The sequence below is a fragment of the Vombatus ursinus genome, unplaced genomic scaffold (genome assembly GCF_900497805.2).
Source record: "Vombatus ursinus unplaced genomic scaffold, bare-nosed wombat genome assembly UNPS02004698.1, whole genome shotgun sequence".
NCBI classification, from domain to species: Eukaryota; Metazoa; Chordata; class Mammalia; order Diprotodontia; family Vombatidae; genus Vombatus; species Vombatus ursinus.
Window position 1 is genome coordinate 669,256 of NW_020944476.1, and position 21,676 is coordinate 690,931.

The following is a 21,676-nucleotide window of genomic DNA, read 5'->3' on the forward strand; positions in this document are numbered from 1 at the left end:
AGAAAGAAAGGAAGGAAGAAAGGAAGAAAGAAAGAAAGAAAGAAAAAGAAAGAAAGGAAGGAAGGAAAGAAGGAAGGAAGGAAAAGAAAGGAGAGTCAAGAAGGAAAGCACAAACAAGTAGGACAGTTTTGAAAGTACAAGCTATGCATAATAGAAATTTGTGGCTTCATAAACAATCCTTTCTATTTTATATACAGAAATATTCATTTTCCTTGGCATTTGTTAAGTTCAGAATAAATGTTATGAAATTTTAAACAGGGGAGAAAAAAATCCCTATCTGTTTGATATTTAAAGTCCCCAAAACCAGGCCTCTTCTTTCCTTCCCAGTCTTGTCATCATTACTTCTCCCCCCATACTCTACTGTCCAGCCATACAACACTCTTCACACACAACCCTCCATCTCCCATCTCCATGACTTTGAACTAGCTGACCCCTTCTTCCTCACCCCATGCTTTCCCTCCTTACTAGATGGTATAGCAGTTAGAGCACTGGACCTAGAATCAGGAAAATCTGAATTTAAATCCAGCCTCAGACTACTAATTGTGTGACCTTGGGCAAGTCATTGAACCTCTGTTTGCCTCAGTTTCCTCATCTGTAAAATGTGGGTAATAATAGCACCTGCCTCCCAAGATTGTTATGAGGATCAAATAAGATCATAAATTATATAATAATAAACAATATAGATAAATTATATAATAATAAATGAGCTAATAAATTGCGTAATAATAAATGAAATAATGAATTGTAAAGGGCTTAGCACAAGGCCTGGAACATAGTAAATGCTACCTAAGTTTTCACTATTACTATTATAATTATGGAATCTCTGGCTTCCTTCAAGGCTTCACTCAAGCTCCATCTTATAGATGAGGCCTTTCCTAATCCACTACCCCCCAAACTCCCCCACCTCCATCCACTAGTGTCATGTCTTTGAAAGTTACCTTGTATTTACTTGTGTTTTGTGAGTATGTACATGTCATCTCACTCATTAGAATGCAAGCTCTTTGATAGCAAGGACTAATTTCTCATCTGTAAAATGGGTATATCAACTCTTTTACAACTTACTTCATAGGGTTGTGATAAGAATCAAGTGAGATGTCATATGTAACGCATCGTAAGTGTATTTAAATGAAACTTAAAACAAGACATATATGTAGGCTACTATCATTAGCTAGATGAAAACTGAAAAATCCAACCATGAAATATTTCCAAAGATTCAGATTTTGGAATCCTGCAAATACAGTTAGACAAGGATGAGAATCCCACCCCCCAACTCCCCCCCACACACACACATACACCACCCCTTTAATGAATCTCACTCCGGCTTGAGGTTGCCTCGGATAAAGATCAGGCAACGGCCCGTGGCCTGTGGGATAACCTGCACCTTTAACACCAAGGGCAAAGAAACAGCAGAAGTGCTCTGCCTCCTGAAACTGTTGCCAAGTGACTCCACTTCACACATTAGCAGGTCATCAGCTTTGACACGGCCGCACCTGGATTCGTCCTCCCAGCCTCATGGAGACAGTCTGGCAATGATCCCGCTTCATTTCCCAGGCCATCCAGCCTCAGAGCCTCTGGCATTCTTTTCTGTCAAAGCCTAGTGAAAGCGGTTGTGGGAATGGTTACATGGCTTTTCCTGTTTCACCACTTGTCAAGTCGTGTGAAGCGTTCACCTCCACGCTCCGTGGAAGGCTGTGGTGTGTTACCTACAAACAAGCAATGAAACCACAGAGAGGGATCTCAGTGAAGTCAGAAGTTTTAGTATCAGAAAATCAGAGAGCTGAAAGGGATATCCGTGGTTGTCTCACCCAGCTCCTAGTTGAAATAAAGCGTGTCCCAGTGTGGTACAGAGAGAGAACAAGATAACCCCAAATATAATTGGGTTTGGAATCAGAGGCCTTTGGGCTCACATCCCAGCTCTGTGTGACCTTGGACATGTCACATCCACTCTGGGTCTCATTTTGGAGGGGAAATTTATTTTGATAAAAGTCACCTGGAGGACTATCCATTTGTTTGTACGTATGTATGTATGGGCTGTTTTCTTCTTTCTTTGGTTCCTTTGGAGTATAGGTCTACTACGGATATCCTTGGGTCAAGGCCCCCCCCCACCCCCTGCCTTTGCATCCAGGAACGTGGACCAGTTAATAAAAATGCACAGAGTAAGGAGATGGAAATGTGCAAAGAACAGCAAGAAGTCAATGGCACTGAATCATAGAGTTCATTGCAGGGAGTAAAGTGCAAGAAGCTAGAAAGGTAGGTGAGGCAGTTTATGAAAGGCTTTAAAAACCAAACAGATGATTTTGTTATTTGATTTGTTTTGTTTTGTTTTGTTTTGTTTTGTTTTGTTTAATAGGGGAGGTGAAATAGTCAGATGAATTTTAGGAAGATCAATTTGCCTGCTGAGGGGAAGATGGCCTGGAGTGAAAAGAGATCTGAGGCAAGAAAAAGACTATTGCAATAGTCTAGGCCCAGGAGTGGGGAATCTGTGGCCTCAGGGTTACATGTGACCCCCTAGCTCCTCAAGAGTGCCCTTTGACTGAATCCAAACTTCACAGAACAAATCCCCTTAATAAAAGGATTTGTTCTGCAAAACTGGGACTCAGTCAAAAGGCAACACCCAAGGACCTAGAAGGCCACAGGTTCCCCACCGTTGAATAAAAAATGAGGGCCTACATCACGGTAACGGCGGTATCAGAGAAAGGAAGGGGATATATACAAGAGATATTACAAGGTTGAAAATGGCAGGACTTGCTTCACAACATGACTAATTTGGAAATATGTTTTACATAATTGCATATATATAAATCCTATTTCAAATTGCTTACCATTTTAGGAAGAGGGAAGGGAGAAAATTTGGAACTCAAAATTTTGTAAAAATGAATGTTAAAAATTGTCTTTACACATAATTGAAAAAAAATAAAATACTATAAAAAAAGAAAAGGCAGGACTTGGCAATATTTTGGATATAGGGGAAGAAGGAGTTAAGGATGACATGTAAATTGTTGTGAGCCTGACTGGGAGGATAGTGATGCTTCCCTTGACATTAAAAGAAAGTTAGGAAGAATGGAGAGCTTGGAGGAAAAACAGGAAGTTCAGTTTTGAATATGTTGAGTTTAAGATATCTACAGGATATCCAATTTGGGATGTCAATGAGCAATTGGAGATGTGAAACTGGAGGTCAGTAGAGAGAAAAGGCCTTTTAATGACCTGCTAATCCAGAACTCCATGTATATATTAAAAGAGCAATCACTACCCCACTGGCTATCTTCCTCTTGTCGGCTTTAAAACACAAGGCTGACTCTTTGAGCTCCCTGGAGATTCAAATTGGGTCATGTACATGTCAAGAAAAGCTCAGAGCCTCCTAGACATGCCTGTGCCTGAGATGAGGTTGCCTCCCATTTATGTCTTCTTTCCTTTGGTAGGGGCCTTGTGATGTCTCAAAAGGTAGCTCCCAGGGCAGAGCCAAGATGTCGGAGTAAAAGCAGTGACTTGCTTGAGCTTTCCCCCAAACCCCTCCAAATACCTATTAAAAATGGCTCTAAACAAATTCTAAAGCAGCAGAACCCACAAAAAGACAGAGGGAAACAAATTTCTAGCCTAAGACAACCTGATGGTTGATCAGAAAGGTATATTGTGCCAGGCAGGGAGAGGAGCGCAGTTCAGCGTGGGTGTGCAGGCTGCAGTGAACCTGAAGCAGGCCTCAGAGGACTGAATGACAGGCAGCTGTGGCCAGACTTCTCAACCCATGAAGGTCAAAGACAACTTAGAAGGTCAGTGGGAAAAGTCTGTTTCTGCCGTGAGAGAAAAGCACGGTGGGGTTCCAGCCCCATTCCCTGAGCTTGACCCCGGGGTCGACAGATGCCTCCCGAGCTTCAGGCCCACAGACAGGGAGGGGGGGGAATCAAGTGGCCGATCAGAAGGGGATTGCAGGGAATCTCTCTGTTGGTGCAGGATTTTGCTTTGTCCGTACTTGGATCTGGGTCACAGTTCTGGGTGGCGGTCCTGGGGCGAGGAGGAGTGCTGGCGTGGTGGAGCTTGTAGTGGCTGTGGAGAGGAAATACACAGAGTGCTTGTGGTCACTCATAGAACAGAGCACAGGCCAGGAGAGGAGTAAACACCTCACCCTTGATCATAGCACCTTGGAAGAACTGAAAATTTGCAGGTCCCTAGAAGTATCTCTGAAAACAGCTGCACAAAACTCCTGAAACTTGGAGTACATTCTGCACACTGGAAACAGACTCCTACCTTAACAAAGAGTTTATAACTCAAGTAATTGGCCGGGATCATGAGCAAGCAGCGCAAAAAGAGTCAGACTATATTATCTTACTTTGGTGACAAAGAAGATCAAAACCTACAACCAGAAGAAAGTTCCTACATCTACAGCCTCCAAGAAAAATATGAATCAGTCCCAGGCCTTGGAAGAGCTCGAAAAGGATTTTGAGAAGCAAATAAGAGAAGTAGAGGAAAAACTGAGAGTGATGCTAAAGGAGACCCCAAAAAAGTACTGAAGAAAATAACACCTTAAAAAATAGCCTAACCCAAATGACAAAAGAGGTCCAAAAAGTCAATGAGGAGAAGAATGCCCTAAAAGGCAAAATTGGCCAAATGGAAAAGGAAGTCCAAAAGCTTACTAAAGAAAATACTTCCTTAAAAATTAGAATGGAGGGGCGGAGCCAAGATGGCGGAGGGAAAGCAGTGACTGTCTTGAGCTCTCTCCCAAAGCCTTCCAAATACCTAAAAAAATGGCTCCAAACAAATTCTAAAGCAGCAGAACCCACAAAAAGACAGAGTGAAACAAATTTCCAGCCAAAGACAGCCTGGATGGTTGATCAAAAAGGTATATCACGCCGGGCAGGGAGAGGAGCGAAGTTTGGCGTAGGCACGCAGACCGCAGCGACCCTGGAGCAGGCCTCAGAGGACTGAATCGCAGGCAGCTGTGGTGGTTTCCAGACTTCTCAACCCAGGAAAGCCAAAGACAACGTGGAAGGTCAGTGGGAAAAGTCTGTGACTTCGGTGAGAGAAGGAGCTAGGTCTCAGCCGCCCCAGGGGGCCATGGCTGTTCCCTGAGCTTCCGGCCCACAGACTGAGGTGGAATCAAGTGGCTGATCAAAGGGGGATTGCAAGGATCTCTTTGCCAGGGCTGAGGCAGGAATCTCTTGCTTTACTGGTGCTTGGATCTGGGTCACAGTTCTGAGGGGCAGTCCTGGGGCTAGGAAGAGCGCTGGTGTGGTGAAGCTTGTTGTGGCTATGGAGAGGAAACACCCCGCCCCTTATCATATCACCTTGGAAGAACTGAAAATTTACAGGTCCCTAGAAGTATCTCTGAAAACAGCTGTACAAACCCCCAAAGCCTGGGACAGTACATTCTACACATTGGAAACAGACTCTTACCTTAACAAAGAGTTTAAAACTCAAGTAATTGGCCGGGATCATGAGTAAGCAGCGCAAAAAAGAGTCAGACTATATTATCTTACTTTGGTGACAAAGAAGATCAAAACATACAACCAGAAGAAGACAACAAAGCCAAAGCTCCTACATCCAAAGCCTCCAAGAAAAATATGAATCAGCCCCAGGCCTTGGAAGAGCTCAAAAGGGATTTTGAGAAGCAAGTAAGAGAAGTAGAGGAAAAACTGAGAGTGATGCAAGAAAATCATGAAAAACAAGTCAACAGCTTGCTAAAGGAGACCCAAAAAAATATTGAAGAAAATAACACCTTAAAAAATAGCCTAACCCAAATGGCAAAAGAGGTCCAAAAAGCCAATGAGGAAAAGAATGCCCTAAAAAGCAAAATTGGCCAAATGGAAAAGGAAGTCCAAAAGCTTACTGAAGAGAATACTTCCTTAAAAATTAGAATAGAGCAATTGGAAGCTAGTGACTTTATGAGAAATCAAGACACCTTAAAACAAATCCAAAAGAATGAAAAATTAGAAAACAATGTGAAATATCTCATTGGAAAAACAACTGACCTGGAAAATAGATCCAGGAGAGAGAATTTAAAAATTATTGGACTATCTGAAAATGTAAAAGGGCTAATAAGTAGCACCCCTGACTCCCTTGCTGGGGAGAATCCTTAGAATGGTGCCAAAAATTGTATTGTGCCCAGAGTCACTGGGCTGGAGCCATGACCAATAACTGTGAAAATGGGGAGCCTTCTTCACCTGTCAAGGAGCATGAAATGATCAAAAAAAGATCCTAGACATCATCTTTCAAGAAATTGTCAAGGAAAACTATCCTGATATTTTAGAACCAGAGGGCAAAATAGAAATTGAAAGAATCCACCAATCTCCTCCTGAAAGAGATCCCCAAAAGAAAACTCCTAGAAATATTATAGCCAAATTCCAGAGTTCCCAGGTCAAGGAGAAAATATTATAAGCAGCCAGAAAGAAACAATTCAAGTATTGTGGAAACTCAATCAGGATAACACAAGATTTAGCAGCTTCTACATTAAGGGTACAGAGGGCATGGAGTATGACATTTTGGAGGGCAAAGGAGATAGGACTACAACCAAGAATCACCTACCCAACAAAACTGAGTATAATCCTTCAGGGTAAAAAATCGTCATTCAATGAAATAGGGGACTTTCAAGCATTCCTGAGGAAAAGACCAGAGCTGAATAGAAAATTTGACTTTCAAATACAAGACTCAAGAGAAACATGGAAGAGGTAAACAGAACAGAGAAATCATAAGAGACTTACTGAGGTTGAACTGTTTACATTCCTGCAGGGAAAGATGATGTTTGTAACTCATGAGTCCTTTGTCAGTATTAGGGTGGTTGGAGGGAAAAAATTATATGTAGATAGATAGATAGATAGATATAGGGGTCAGGGTGAATTGAAGATGAAGGGGTGATATCTGGAGAATAAAATTAAGGGGTGAGAGGGGATTATACTGGGAGAAGGAGACAGGGAGAAATAGAAGGAGGTAAATTATCTCACATGAAACAGACAAGAAAAGGCTTTTACAATGGAGGGGAAATGGGGGAAGGAGAGAGAGAATGAGTGAATCTTATTCTCAGGGGATTTGGCTTAAGGAGGGAATAACACACACAATGAGGTATGGAAATCTATCTTACCCTACAGGAAAATAAGGGGTGAAGCGGACAAGAGAGCAGGGAGTTGATAGAGGGGAGGGCAGATTGAGAGAGGGGATAATCAAAAGCAAACACTTCTGACAAGGGACAGGGTCAAAAGAGAGAATAGAAGAAATGGGGGGTAGGATAGGATGAAGGGAAATATACTTAGTTTTTCACAACAGGACTATTATGGAAGTGTTTTGCATGACAACACATCTATAACCTGTATCAAGATGCTTGTCTTTTCAATGAGGGTGGGTGGGGAGGGAGGAAGGGAGAAAATTTGTAGCTCAAAATTTTAAAAACACATTTTAAAAACAATAATAATAATAACAATTTAAAAAAGGTAGCTCCCATCTTCTTCTTCCCAGAGCAGCAGGCTACCAGGGCAGTTGTGCCAACAGTAGTAATAGAAGCAGGCCAGCTAAGAGGGTTGCCCTAAGAGAGAGAGAACAGTGGAAAGTGTTGCAGTGTACAGTGAGGGTGAAAATGTAAAAGGGCTAATAAGTAGCACCCCTGACTCCCTTGCTGGGGAGAATCCTTAGAATGGTGCCAAAAACTGTATTGTGCCCAGAGTCACTGGGCTGGAGCCATGAACCAATAACTGTGAAAATGGGGAGCCTTCTTCACCTGTCAAGGAGCATGAAATGAACATATCTGGAGGATAGAGAGTGGGAATTTCTTGATGTAGAAAGATTTTAGGGGGTCAGGCTTCCACAGCAGGATAAGAAATTCCAAGATCTTGTGGATAGTCCCTCAACCAATCAGAAAGTGCTCCAAATTTTCTGTAAACAACTAATTCCTTAAGAAAGAGCCCTAAAGGCTAAACAGGTTGCAGCTCATCAGATTCAAGGATAGCTCCTCCACAGGGCAAAGGCTTTTCTCCACTGTGCTTGCTTAATAAGCTTATTGAACATTAACTGACACACCCCAAGGGTGGAGATAGCCACCATTTTTGATCATGGGACACATGACCTAACATGACAAGGAAGAACATGGACGAACATGCAATGGGCTGTCCCGGAAGGGTGTAACTCAGATGAACCAGAACAATAGTAGCCCTGATGGGTGGAGTATGGATCTTATTAATAGTTTAAAAGTTGATTCTACCACTGAACCAGTGCCCACGTGCTATTAAAGTGTGTTGTGCCCATTTCTCTCACGAGAAGTGTAATAAAGGCTTTCCTTTTTTTTTGTTTTTGTTTCAGATTTTTCTAACACTTAATTCCCCCAACTCCTAGTGCACTCTTTCCCTTAACTATTTTATATTAATTTTGTATTTAATCAGAATATACTTATCTCAGTAGCTAGTCAGGCACTACTCAATTTAGGCCACAGGCACTAGTGATCTGGGTCCATCCTTGTTCTTTACCTGACCTCATGATTTGCCTAATTTAATTTATAGTGGGGTTTTGTGCATGCCCAGATCACCTAAGATAGAGATACCAATACGGGAGACAGCAGGGATCTGCTTCTGGGAGATATCCTGTACTCCCCTATGGGTGGGGGCAGCCTCTTTCCAATATCTAAATAGTCAGAACAGGCTGCATCTCTAAAACTACCAGCGTGAGACAGCCTTTCTCTTTCTAGTTACAGAGAGATGAAGGTGTCTTATTCACACCACAGTATGGATGCAATTTACTAAGCTAGGCAGAGGAAAGGTGTCCTTCCCCCATGCCCTTTTTGACCCTGTCGACCTGAGAGTTTGCCTTAGAATATTTTTCTGTTGCATTTGTCCTTTTCAATTCCAGGCACAGGCAGTGAAGTCTCTGGACCACGGAGCTCCAGTTGTAGTGACCTTAGGTGCAGGATTCCAGGCCAGATGTTGCTGCCAGCCAAGCAAGGAAGGCCTGAGAAGGATGTGAGCCTAGTAAGGGCTTTGGACTTGGAATGAGGTGGGACCTGTACTGCATTAGGCACTGAGTTAAGCTGTGAACCTCATTCCCTCTCTTCCTCACAGACTAAAGGGATTTAAAGGAGGATTATGCACCCCCAAATATTGGGGGAAATGTTCGTGTGTTTGCTTTTGCTGTGTCTTTGAGTAAAGTTTAATCTTACTGTTAAATTGCCAAATGAAAATGAAATTCCAGGGATCCTCTAAAATTGACCCCCATATTCTATGGGGGCTTGAGCCAATAGCAGAGACTTAAACCTCCCAATCCCCTTTAAGGGTGCTGGAGAACCATGAGGGTGGGGTGAAATGTAGTACACCTCACCTTCAGGCCATGGGGACCAGAGTAGTCACTGTTACACATTATTTGTTCAATCAACTGAGAGCTAAATATTCAAGCCTCCTTGGGACATTTACAAACAATTTCTTTATAAGGGCTGCTAATTAGTCATTTTTACATTTCTACTTCTACTGACTACAACCCAATCATCACCAAGTGGATTCTCTATCTCTGTCTTTCTGTTACTGTCTCTGTTACTGTCTCTCTCTCTCTCTCTCTCTCTCCCTCTCTCTCTTTCTCTCTCTCTCAGAAGCCACAAGCTCATGCTTTCAGCCACATGGAGTGAAGTACATCCCTACTTGACCCTCCATAGCGTTCTGAGAGTCATCCTTGCACTACGAAGTCAACGGGAAGAGGATGCCTGAGGGACAGGATTGCCTCTTTAATATACCCATGAAATTCTAACCAATTAAAAGACCTTCTCATCACCACACAATATGAACCCCTGAGTCGTCATAGTTAACCAGAAGCAGCCAAATGATATCTGTTCAAGCTATTAAATTAGGGTGGAAGGGGGCAGGTGGTGAAAGGGATGGGGAGCAAGGGCTCCTCCATCACACATATCTGTAAGTAAGCCTATTTACTCGCCTGGAATTCTAGGTAAGCATGCCCCATAGAGGACCTAAGGGAACACCGCACTTCAGCTACCTAACAAATATGGCTTGCTAAAAGAAACTATTTTAGGAATCACTCTGATAAACTGAAAAGCTTCCATCGAAGGCAATGAGTTTAATGAAGGATGTCAAATTCATACCATCCAAAGATCTGTTAAAGGGACAGGGATGTTTATAGTGAAGAAAAGAAGATTCAGGGGGCATGTAATCACTGCCAAGCATTTAAGGGGCTTCCGTGTGGAAGATAAATTAGCCTCGTTCTGATTGGTCCCATGGGGCAAAACTAAAGGAGCTAACCATGGGAGCTGCAAAGAATGCAAAGCAAAACTTCCTAACTAATTAAACTTATCCCAACCTTCCCTCTTCCATACTTCCCAATTTCTGCTAAGGGTACCACCATCCTTCCAATCATCCAAGTTCCCCAACTCAATGTCATCTGCAATTCCTCAACGACACTCACTCCACAAATCCAATCTCTTGCCAATCCACGGCCACCACCTTGGTACAGGCCCTCATCATCTCATGCCTGCAAGATTCAACAGCTTTCTGGTTGGTCTCCCTGTCTCAATTCTCTCCCCACTCCAAACCATCCTCTACTCAGCTGTCAAACTGATCTCCTATTTGATGTCTCCAGAATTAAATATAAAACTCTCCATTTGGTTCTTAAAACCCTTCACAACTTGGCATTGTCTTTCCATTCCAGTCTTTTTTTTTTTTTTTTAACTTCACTTCCCTCTATAAACTCTATCCAATGACACTGGCCTTCTTCCTTACGCTCAAACAGGACATATCATCCCCTGATTGTGCACCTTCAATGGCTGTCTGCTATACACAAACACACACACACACATACACACACATATACGCACATACATATGCTAGTTCTTAACCTAGTAGATGACTTCCCATTTACATTCACATACATACATACATATACTTAAGAGTATGTATAAGTATATATGTATGTATGTGTGTATGTGTGTGTATAGTATGTACATAGCTGTTTGCATATTACCTCCCCCATTAGAATGTGAGCTCCTGAAGGCAAGGACCATGTTTTTGCCTTTCTTTGAACCCTCAGCCCTTACCACAGTGCCTGGCACATAGCTAGCACTTAATAAATGCTCGTCTGACTGACTGATTAACAAAAGTTAAATGAGCAGTCTTGGGAAGTGATGCGTTTCCCCCCTTCACTGAAGGTCGTCAAGTTGAAGCCAGATAACCACTCGTCTGACACATTTATTTAGGAGATTCTTGGTCAGGAGAAGTTGTCATCTGAGGTCCCTTGAAACTCTGAGCTTCTGTGTAAGACCCAGGGCCAAATGGTTCAACAAGTTAGAGGGAGGAAAGACTTTTCTAGAGAACCCAGCAAACTGCCTTTGGTGGCTGAGGGTTCTGGGTTCTACTCTCATTAGGAAGTCAGAAGATGAATCAGCAATCTGACAACCTGAAAAGCCACAGGTGGCTCAGGTTCCCCTTCCCCCACTGAACCTGAAATTCTGAAATTTACAAATAACCTCCTCATAACCCTCTGCTGCAGAAACATAGGTTGAGGTGCTTTGAAAGAAAATGTAACATGTTTTTCATATGTGCAACTAGAGCCGGGCAAAGGGATCTGGGGATTTACTGTCACACTGCCACCTTGTGACAGGTGCAGGAATTACATGCACCCGGTAATTGAAAAAAGGCAATGCTCAGTAGTGAGGACACTTTCAGCAAGAATCCATCTTTGTGAGGTTTGTCTTTCCTTTCCCCTTCCCATCTCATGACACCCCTTCAGATCACTGGAACACCTTGAGATGCCTTAAATGAGCTTCCTAAATCACTACTGTATAGACTTGGTCCCAAAAAAGAAAGTACAAAAAGGCATCTCCCTTTCACTACAGAGGTAAGAACTATGGGTTTGGAATACTACATATACTGTCAGACTTTTTTTTATATATTAGCTATAGCTATATAGATAAATCATTAGTTATATATACATATATGTGTAGTTAGCTAGTTCATTTTGTTGAATTTTTTTCTCTTTTTTAATTTTTTGTTACAAAGGATGGCTCATTGGGAGTGGGAGGAGATACAGAGGAAGGGATACACTGGGAAATGTAGGTGATGTAAAAACAAAAGATATTAATGAAATTATTTTTAAAAATAAGAAATCCTTTGGTTTTCATCAAAAGTCTCTCAATGTAGTCAGAAAGAAAGAACAATAAATAGGATAACAGAAAGAGTGAGAACTAGAGGAAAGGAAGTGGCACCATGGATAGAAATCCAGCCTCAGATACCTCCTAGCTTTATGACCCTGAGTAAGTCACTCAACCTCTGCCTGTCTCAGTTTCTTCAACTGTAAAATGGAGATAAATAATAACTCCTACCTCCTAGGATTGTTGTAAGGATCAAATTGAGATAATATTTGTAAAAGCACTTAGCACGGTGCCTGGTACATAGTAGGTGCCATATAAATGCTTATTCCCTACCATCTGTTCCTCCCTCCATCTTTCCCTCCCCTAGTCTTAACTCTCCTAATGACTTCCCATAAAAGACACCTAAGTGGTGCAGTGGTTAGAGTGTTGGCCCGGAGTTCAAATCCAACCTCATATACTTACTAGCTATGTGGCCTTAGGCAAGTCATTTAACCTCTGTTTGCCTCAGTTACCTCAACTATAAAATTGGGATCATAATAGCAGCTACCTCCCAGGAGTATTGTGAGGATCAAATGAGATAATATAATCAATATAATCAAAAATCATTTTGCACAGTTCCTGGCACCTAAGCATTTAATAAATGCTTACTTCCTTCCTTCCGTATGACTTCTGGACTTTAGTCTCTAAAATGGTCTTCTCTCTGTAAAATGGTCACTCCTTCCTAGAGATGTGAGGGCATTTTATGAAATGATGGGGTTTGTACAGAACTTTGAATCCTTTGATAATATTTATCCTGTAAGTATACACTCCTAATCAAAAATGAACACATCAAATATGTTTTTAAGTAATAACATTTTATTATATTAGTTCTTTTATCTCTTGACATTAGTTTTACTTCTGAAATAGATATATTTATATAAGCTTTGAATCATAAATATATGGACAATTTCTTTAAAAACATATAAACATACTTTAAACTTATTTAAGATTGAATAATATGACTTCTGTTTCCTCTTGCCCACTGGCTGAATTTTTGTGCTTTATCCTTACTTAAAAATGAGGGAATGAAGCATGTTGTAGCATTATAAATAGAGCCAAAGGAAGACAGATGGGAAGGGATTATAACATGAGGGGAACTGGATTCTGAAATAAAGGACAAAAGAGGCTAGGGTCTTCCCAGGAACATCCTTCACTCATTTTCAAAGTGGTACCTAACACTTAACAATATGGTATCCTGGGTAAACTTAAATATAACTCTAGAATATTTCAGAACCAAGTTGTGTTCCCTGGGGAGCCCCAAAGTGGCCTTCTCCTATATAGAAGAGAGTTTTCAGAATTGTGCCCAGGTCAGACTGAATGTCTTAAGGACGAGAGTTAGTTTGGGTATGAAAGTTGTGTGGCTGAGGGGGCTGCTCTTGGGGAAGAATATAAGTTTCAGCTTCCCCAACCAAAGAGAGGGGCAGATCTCAAGCAACAGAGCGGGTGATGGGAGTAACACAGGTACAGCCCACAGTCACCAGTATCTTCTCTAATCGGAAGGTAGGGGAGCAGCTCTGTGCTGGTGCTGGCTCTCTCCGGAGAACCAAGAACTCTTGCTGGATGGGGACCGAATTTTTCCCATTCTCTTCTTGCCCCTCAGCATTGATGCATCCTGAGTATCGGCACCTGGCCTGTGCAATCTCGGAGGGGAATCTGTTGGGGTCTTTGGTGATGCTGTGGGAGAAATGCACATAGCACAAAGGTAAGCTCAGATGGAGTCAGAAAGGAAAGGTGACTGATGTCTGGGCCTGGCAATGACCTCTTGCCCTTGCCTACCTAAAAAGTGGGCATTACTCATAGGTCTCCCAAACATTCATCTTTATGACTTTCTGCTGACTGTGGGCTCCAGCCCACAAAAGAACACTGAATTTAGTGATGCCAATTACAAGAGAAACCATCAACCACAAGGTCTCCGAGACCTGGCACCTCTCCCTTAACCAGATGCATCAGGGTATGGTGTTCTCACGAATACCATTCCGACATCTTCTCTCTGACCTGGCTGCCTCTCTGTGAGCTGGTCCCAGTGGGAGAGAAAGAGCAGCGTTTACTGTCAAAAACTAATACAGCCTTCTCAGAGTCAATGGATCTTATGCCCAACCCCTCCACTTTCACATGAGTTTCCTTCATTCCTCCATGCTTCCTACTCTAACCTCCAGGAAACACTCAGGTAGTGAAGCAGAATTCAGTTCTGCAAAAAAAAAGCATTCATAGAGAATGCTCCATAGAGCCTGCCTATTATGTTTTTGTTTGTTGACTTTCAAAAAAAATTATTGAGAGCTTTTGATTTCACATCACCCACATTTCCCTGTCTTTACTGTATACTTTAAACAGCAACACACAAGTCAGTACAGTGGAAAGAGCACTCTGTATTTGGAGTCAGAGGACGTGGGTTCAAATCTTGACGGTGTTACTTTCTATCAGTGGGATCACCGTGCTTCAGTTCCCTCAGTTGTAAAATAAGAGCACTTGATGAGATGACCTCAAAGGTCCCTTTCAGCTCTAAACTGAGGATCTTAATTTCTTTCTTTCACTGCCCCAACCACCCCAACCACTCCACTCTGTATTCCCTCCCACCCATCACAGCCAAGAAAGCATTCGTTGACCATGTGCCAAGAGAATTGACAGAGATTGCCAAGTTCAGAGTACCTGGCATAAATCTGACCATGGTTGCCCTCCAGGTCATCTTTACCCCATTCCTTTTGTCACTGCAAACTGTCTCCCCTTTGCCCTCCCAGGAAATGTATTGCACATTTCCTAAGCCTCTAGGGGCAGTCCTGGGCCTGGAGGCAAGAAGACCTGAGTTCAAATCCAGCCTCAGGCACTAGCTGTGTGACCCTGGGCACATCATTTCACTTCTATTTGCCTCACTATCTTCAACTCTAAAATGGGGATAATAATAGCACCTACCTCCCAGGGTGATTATGAGGATCAAATGAGACACTATTTATAAGCACTTAAAAATGCTTATTTTATTCCTTAAATAAAACTGTCCCATTCTAAATTATGGGTAGAGAATGACCAAACATACTATGCTTTCTTAGTAAAGGCTTCACCCTATTTCTGGCTCTCTTTTAGATCTTTTTTCCCACCTATTCCTCTAGTATTTAAAGACTTGAAGGGATCTTTCCAGTCTTCTTATCTCTAGGCAGGGTGGTCCACCACCCCTGGCCAGGAGTCATCTATCCTACAGCAAAGCAGTCTGGTTCAATAGAAAGACCCCTGGAATGGGGTCAAGAGATCCAGGAACTTTGTTGGAGTCCCAGCTTTTAAAATTTCCTGATTATATTACTTTAAACAAGTCACTTCATCTGTCAAATAAGAAAGTTAAATTGCATAATCTCCACAGTCCTAACAACTCAGATAGTCTATGAATTCGATTTAGAAATGGAAGGGGCTTAGGGGTTACCTAAGTCCAATTCCTTCATTTTATATTACAATTGTTGTGTTCTGAGTCACACAGGTAATAAGGGACAGATAAAGAATTTAAACCCAAACCTTCTGATTCCAAATTCAGTGATCTTTCCTCTTAAGGAAATCTCCCTGGATCCCATTCCAGTTTGTCTTTTACTGGTGGTTTTCCCGTATAACTGACCAACATTCTTCCTGCTAAGATAGGAAATCATTTCCTACTACTATTCTATGGTCAGTGAAGATGAACCGGTCGCTACTCATTAATATGACTGAAGATTGTCACTAGATTTTGTATTAAATCATTTTAAAATCTCAACTTGATTCCTTAAGCCTTTTCCCATTTTATAAATCCTTAATCATTTATGTTGCTCTTTGACACATAATGCCATTCTTTTACAAAGCAGTAAGGAGAACATGTGATCATGAGAAAAGTCCATGACCCTACTTCTATGAAGAATGATTCTTACTTGTAATCCCAAGGAGAGATGGAGCGGTTCTGGAAGGTATGTGCCAAGTGGATGCCCTGTGGTTGGTTGACAATGCGGATGTCAACCTTCACACTGTTGCTCTCCAAGGAAGGACAATTATTACCCTTCTGGGAGATCGCTCCTCTTTTTGTAATTTTCCAAGCTCCCACATTCCCAAGGAGAATAAGCCCCAGCACCACCAGCAGCGATAATTCAAACTGAAAGAGAGAGAAGGGTATACTTGGTTATAGGCTCTGTCTCCCTCTTAAGAAATTCAGCATACTCAAATTAAAGGAGTAGAGTTCAATAAAATGAAAACAACAATGCCTTCTTCCATTCATGTGACAGTCAAGTTATGATGCAAAGAGAAAAATCCAAAATTATCAGCGTGCCATTCATGGTCCTCTACTACCTAACCCCTACTGACCTTTCCAGCTTGATCTCCCACTAGATTTCTCCAGACAACTAGTCTATTTGTCATCCTTCATATATTTTTTGTATTGTCCCACCTCCTTGCTTTGCTCTCTTCTTGGAATGTCTTCCACATCCCATCTCAGTCTATAAAATCCTATCTAGACTCAGTTCCCATAATAATCCTAGGTAGAAGTCATCTCTACTTCCTTTGAATTCATGTAGCACATATCATCTTTCTTTTCCTCAAAGTACCTAGTCTTAAATATAGAAGGTGCTCAATAAATATTAGATGGGTGGATGGATGGGTGAATGAATGAATGAACCATGGAACAGTGAAAAGGTTACTAGATTTGAAGTCAGGAAAAGTTTATTCCAATCCTGGTTCTATCTGTGCAAACATGAGTCCTTTAATTTCTCTGGGTCTCATCTGTAAAATAAAGGGATTGGACTAGATCATTTATCAGGCCTCTAAAAATTCTATGCATCTCTTAAGTCCCTACTTCCTTCAATATTTTAAGTTTCTGTGACTTTTTCAGTTTGGGTTCTTCCTCCAACAACACAGAATGCAAGCCTTCTATGCTTTAGTAGCTAGTCTTCATGAGTGGCTAAATTCATTATCCTATGACCCATCTGGTTTTTCTCCTCTCTAAACTCAGCCAGGATGGTCCTTATATGGCAGACACACATTCCATCACCAGGCTTATATTCAAAGCCTTTGCAGCTTGGGAGGGTCTGGCAGAGCTCACTCTGTGGAATACACCCTGTGGGATGTTCTGTCATAGTGGAGACAGTGCTGGATTTGGAATCAAGACCTAGGTTCTAATTTTGCCTCAGACATTTAATAGTTGTATGACCTTGAGCATGTCACCTAAACTGAGTCTGAGTCCCCTCATCTTTAAAATGAAGATAATAATTGTATCTAGTTCACAGTATTATCATGAGGATTGAAAGAGATGAGTTTGGTAAACTTATAAAGTGTTTGGTAAACTTTAAAGCACTATATAAATGTCAGCTATACTTGTTGAGGATCCAGAGTCACCTCTATATCATGATGAAGAGTTGAAGGAAACCTTTTGTGAAAGATACTATTAATAATACTTTTATAACAATTATAATTAATAATAATAATATCATATACCTATAGAGTACTTTAGGCTTTTACCAAAGGTTTTCACATCTAATTTTTTTCTTTGATTAATCAATCAAAATGCATTTATTAAGCACCTACTGTGTGCCAGGCACTAGAGGTACAAGTGCAAAGAATGAAGTGATCCACACTCAAAAAAATTTACATTCTAATGGTTGTTCACATCATTGTGAGAATAGGGTGGTTATTATTACACCATTTTACAGAAGAGGAACCTAGAGCTCAAAGAGATAAAATGACTGGAACCAGCTATGTATTCTCACACACCTTCCAACTACTCTCCCTTCCAGGAGCTTGCTGAAACTACAACCAACACAGCTCCTAAGCTATAGTACAAAGAATAGAACCAGAGCTTCTCATGGCTAGTACAGTGGAGTGCTCTGTCCACTCATTGTAATTATTATTAACAACATGGTATTACTCAATATTTGGAAACTGGGCTCTGGAAGACTCTGGAATGAAGGACTTTGAACCAACATATATAATGATGTATAACAGAATAGCATGCAGCTTAAGTTATGTGGATGATTTCTTATCTAGAAATCAGACAGGGCTTGAAATCAACTCCTATAGCTTTTACCAAGAAACCCTGAGTGCAAAACTTGGGACTGGTGGTTTATGTAAATTGAAGTGATTTAGCTCTTTGTTTTCTGAAGAACTCAAAGCAATTTATATATAGGGATGTTCCTTTTACCCTCCGTGAAGCATAGGAATGGATATTTATCTCTATTATGCAAATGGGAAAACTGGAGTGTGAGAAAGAACACATTAATGATAATCATAGCTTACATTTACATAGTGCTTTAAGGTTAATAAAGCTCTTTACATAGATTATTTCATGATTCTCAGACAATCCTGTGAGGTATGTGCTATCATCCAACTGTAAATTATAAATATATATTCCATTTTACAGATGAGAAGAGTGAGGCTCAGAAAAGTTAAATGATTTGCTCAGACTCTCATAGCTGGTGTCTGAGGCAGCATTTTAACCCAGGTCTTCCTGACTTGCAAGTCTATCATTTTATCCATTGTGCCATACTGTCTTTCTAAGGGGAGATAATATGGTCTTTATTTGATTGAGGGTCAGAATTTTGACCTTCCAGAAGAGAACTGAGGTATTTAGCTGCTAAATCATGCAATAATTCAATTTCATTCAGCACCTACTATGTGCTAGGCACTGTGCTGGGTACTAACGGTACAAAGACAAAAACAGTCCCTGTCTTCAGGAAGCTCACAATCTACTGGTTCAGTACTTTATCCAGGGAACAGAGAGCAATGGACTTCACCATGGAAATTGTCCTGGACTATCTTTGTAAAGGTTATCCAATCTGCCCTTATGACTTTTGCTTCTAACCATATTCTATTGGTACCGATACTGGTACTGGCTATACTTCTAGCTGACAGTCAAACTTGAATAGTCTCTAATAATTGAGGGTGCAATAAGCCACAAAGGATAAATTTGCCTGACAGATTTTCTGATGTTTTCCATATAGTAGATTTAAATTCAAAAGCATTATCCTCCTCACCCCCATTATTTTTTTAATGTAAATACTGTTCTTTCTACAAGATACAGGCTATTTTAAAGACAATCTACCAAAAAAATCTGCAAAAGTAAAAAAAGCACATCATATATACCACTACTAGCATTAACTATGGGCAGCTAAGTGGTACAGTAGATAGAGTGCTGGCCCTGGAGTCAGGAAGACCTGAGTTCAAATCTGGCCTCAGATACTTACTAGTTGTATTGCCCTGGGCAGGTCACTTAACCCTGTTTGCTTCAGTTTCCTCCTCTGCGAAATGAGCTAGAGAAGGAAATGGCAAACCATTCCAGTATCTTTGCCAAAAACAAAAAACAAAAAAACAAAAAAAAACAAATAGGGGTCACAAAATGTTGGACATGATTGAAATGACTTAATAACAACACACCATTAAATATGGTCACGGTTCATGATGTCATGCTATTCTAGTAAGTATATTCTCCTTCTCAGTGCAGCAACCCACTCCAAAAGACAAGGTGTTGGGTTGTGTACAGCTTTCAATTTGGAGTTTGGTTCAAGTCCCAAATCAAAGAGACTTTATGCAAGTCTCTTGTGTCTCTGAGACTCAATTTCCTCAGCTATAAAATGGGGGAGGGGAGAATTATACGTGAACTGCCTACCTCCCAGGTCTAACAATCCGATCAGATAATGTATGGAAAGCACATTGTAGTAATAACTCACATCTCCTACAGCGCCTTAAGTTTTACAAAGCGCCTTCTTCCTCACAACCATTGTGTAAAGAAAGTGGTACACAAATTATGCCCGTCTTACAAATGAGGAAACTGAAGCTCAGAGACAGTGCCAAGCTAGGGATCAAATCCATCTCCTGTCACCTGAGTCAAGTGTTCTCCCTGATGCAACACGTTCAATGTGAGCCACCAACTCAACACTGAAGCTATGGAGGAAGATAAGGTGCAGAAATTCCTGGAGATTCTAGCTAATGGCAGAGCCCTCCCATCACTGAGGACCACTTCACTTTCAGTAACACTAGCAGCCTATCCCACCAAGGGCAACAGGAAAATTCTAAAGCATCCCTACCACCTATCACAAAGAGCAAAGGTCTTCCTCCTGAAGGAGCTGTCCAAAGTGCAACACCGAGGAGTCCCAAGTCTTCAGGCCATGGCTATTCCCCCTTTTCTCTGATGTTTCATGCTAAGCATGTATCCAATCAGATGTGAATTTTAGGACCAAATTATTGTGACTAGGTGCACAAGTGAAGCGAAATCATGTGTAACTGGTTTTCTGAGAGCTGAATTTAGAGTAAGGACAACTAGATTTATAACTACTTATTAGTTGCATGATCATAAGCAAGAAAACAGTCTGTTTTCACCTTTGTTAAATGGACATAATAATATGCCACTTTCCTCATAGAGTCATTTTTAGAAAAGCACTTTGTTAGCTTTAAAATACTACAGAAGTATATGTGCTATTTTTCTTATTTCATAGCCCAGAGCCACCCAGACTTGTGTATCCTACACTCCTGGCACTGAATCAGCACAATTGCCTATGCGTAATAAAAATTAATGATATTTCACACTGTATATTTTACAAAATCCTCTCATTTAACAGTATTTCCTGTGATTCTCTCAATATCCAAGATAACTATTACAAATATTGATTTCTCTCTTTTAGAGACAATGAAACAGCCTCAGATAAGTCAAGTATATTATTCAATGTCATATGGCTGAAAGTGATGGAATTATATTCAAATCTAGGCTTTTTTTTTTACTCCCAGGAAGTGCTCTTCCCATAATACCTCACCTGATGGCTATCCTTTTTTCTATTCTTCCTCTAACGACAACCTGATCAAATACTAATAATAATCATAATAATCATAACAATATAGAAATAACTCATTTTTCAACAATGCTGTGAAATTTTTAAATCATCCTCCTCATAACAGCCACATGAGGTGAGTTGTTCAGGTATTATTCTGCCCATTTTGCAGATGAGCTAGCAAGTGGCAAAGCAAAATCTGTTACATCTTCTAATGAAGAGAAAACTCTTGATCAAACTTCATCCCATAGAGCTTGGCTTTACTGACTATGAGGAGGAAATTACAATACTCACCATCCTTGTGCCCTTCTGGAAAGCCATAGTGACTCTTCTCTGATGGCCAACCTAGTGTTTGAAGCACCTAGGTGGTGTATGTATGTGTATGTGTGTGTGAGTGTGTATGTGTTGTATCCTTGATAGCACCTACTCCTTTTATAGCGGCTCTAAAGCAATCACTGCCCCTATTTCCACTAGCCCACTAGCCTGATTTTCATCTTAGAGCTGTGGTTAACTTGGAGTTGATGACTAACATTTTTTTCAATTCTACTTTCTGAGAGGTGGAAAAGCAAGACTTGAAAGGAAAAGGATGACGGCAGAACGCTCAAATCTTTAATCACCACCCCCACTTCCACCTTTAGTATCTCACGCTATAACAGAATCCTGAAATGTCTGATTAACCCCAGAGATGACCCAAGTTCCAAATTGCTGTTTTCTTTTCTTTATTTACATAAATCGACTCTTTCATGTGCTCTCTGCTCTATTTTCTTATCTTCAGGAGTTATGCAAATGTTAAATTGCATTATCTTTTTCAGAGAATTCTTAGCATGAA

At 41.0% G+C, this 21,676-nt stretch overlaps 1 protein-coding gene across 1 annotated transcript; it reads right to left on the bottom strand.

The window, feature by feature from the left end:
• Positions 1–13,444: 13,444 nt before the first annotated feature.
• Positions 13,445–21,180, bottom strand: IL17F (interleukin 17F). The gene is made up of 3 exons (XM_027840291.1): positions 21,142–21,180; positions 15,973–16,190; positions 13,445–13,768 (listed from the first exon to the last, which is right to left on the bottom strand). The coding sequence occupies exons 1-3, from the start codon at positions 21,166–21,168 to the stop codon at positions 13,522–13,524; spliced, it is 492 nt and encodes a 163-aa protein (XP_027696092.1). The 5' UTR covers positions 21,169–21,180; the 3' UTR covers positions 13,445–13,521.
• Positions 21,181–21,676: the final 496 nt, after the last annotated feature.

Bases quoted from the DNA above. Each gene is read 5' to 3' on its own strand.
- IL17F (XM_027840291.1), bottom strand. From the start codon at position 21,168: ATGGCTTTCCAGAAGGGCACAAGGATG. The intron at 16,191-21,141 runs GTGAGTATTGTA...TCTCTCTTTCAG, and splicing joins TCCAGAAGGGCACAAGGATG to TTTGAATTATCGCTGCTGGT. The intron at 13,769-15,972 runs GTAAGAATCATT...TTTCTCCCACAG, and splicing joins ATCTCTCCTTGGGATTACAA to CATCACCAAAGACCCCAACA.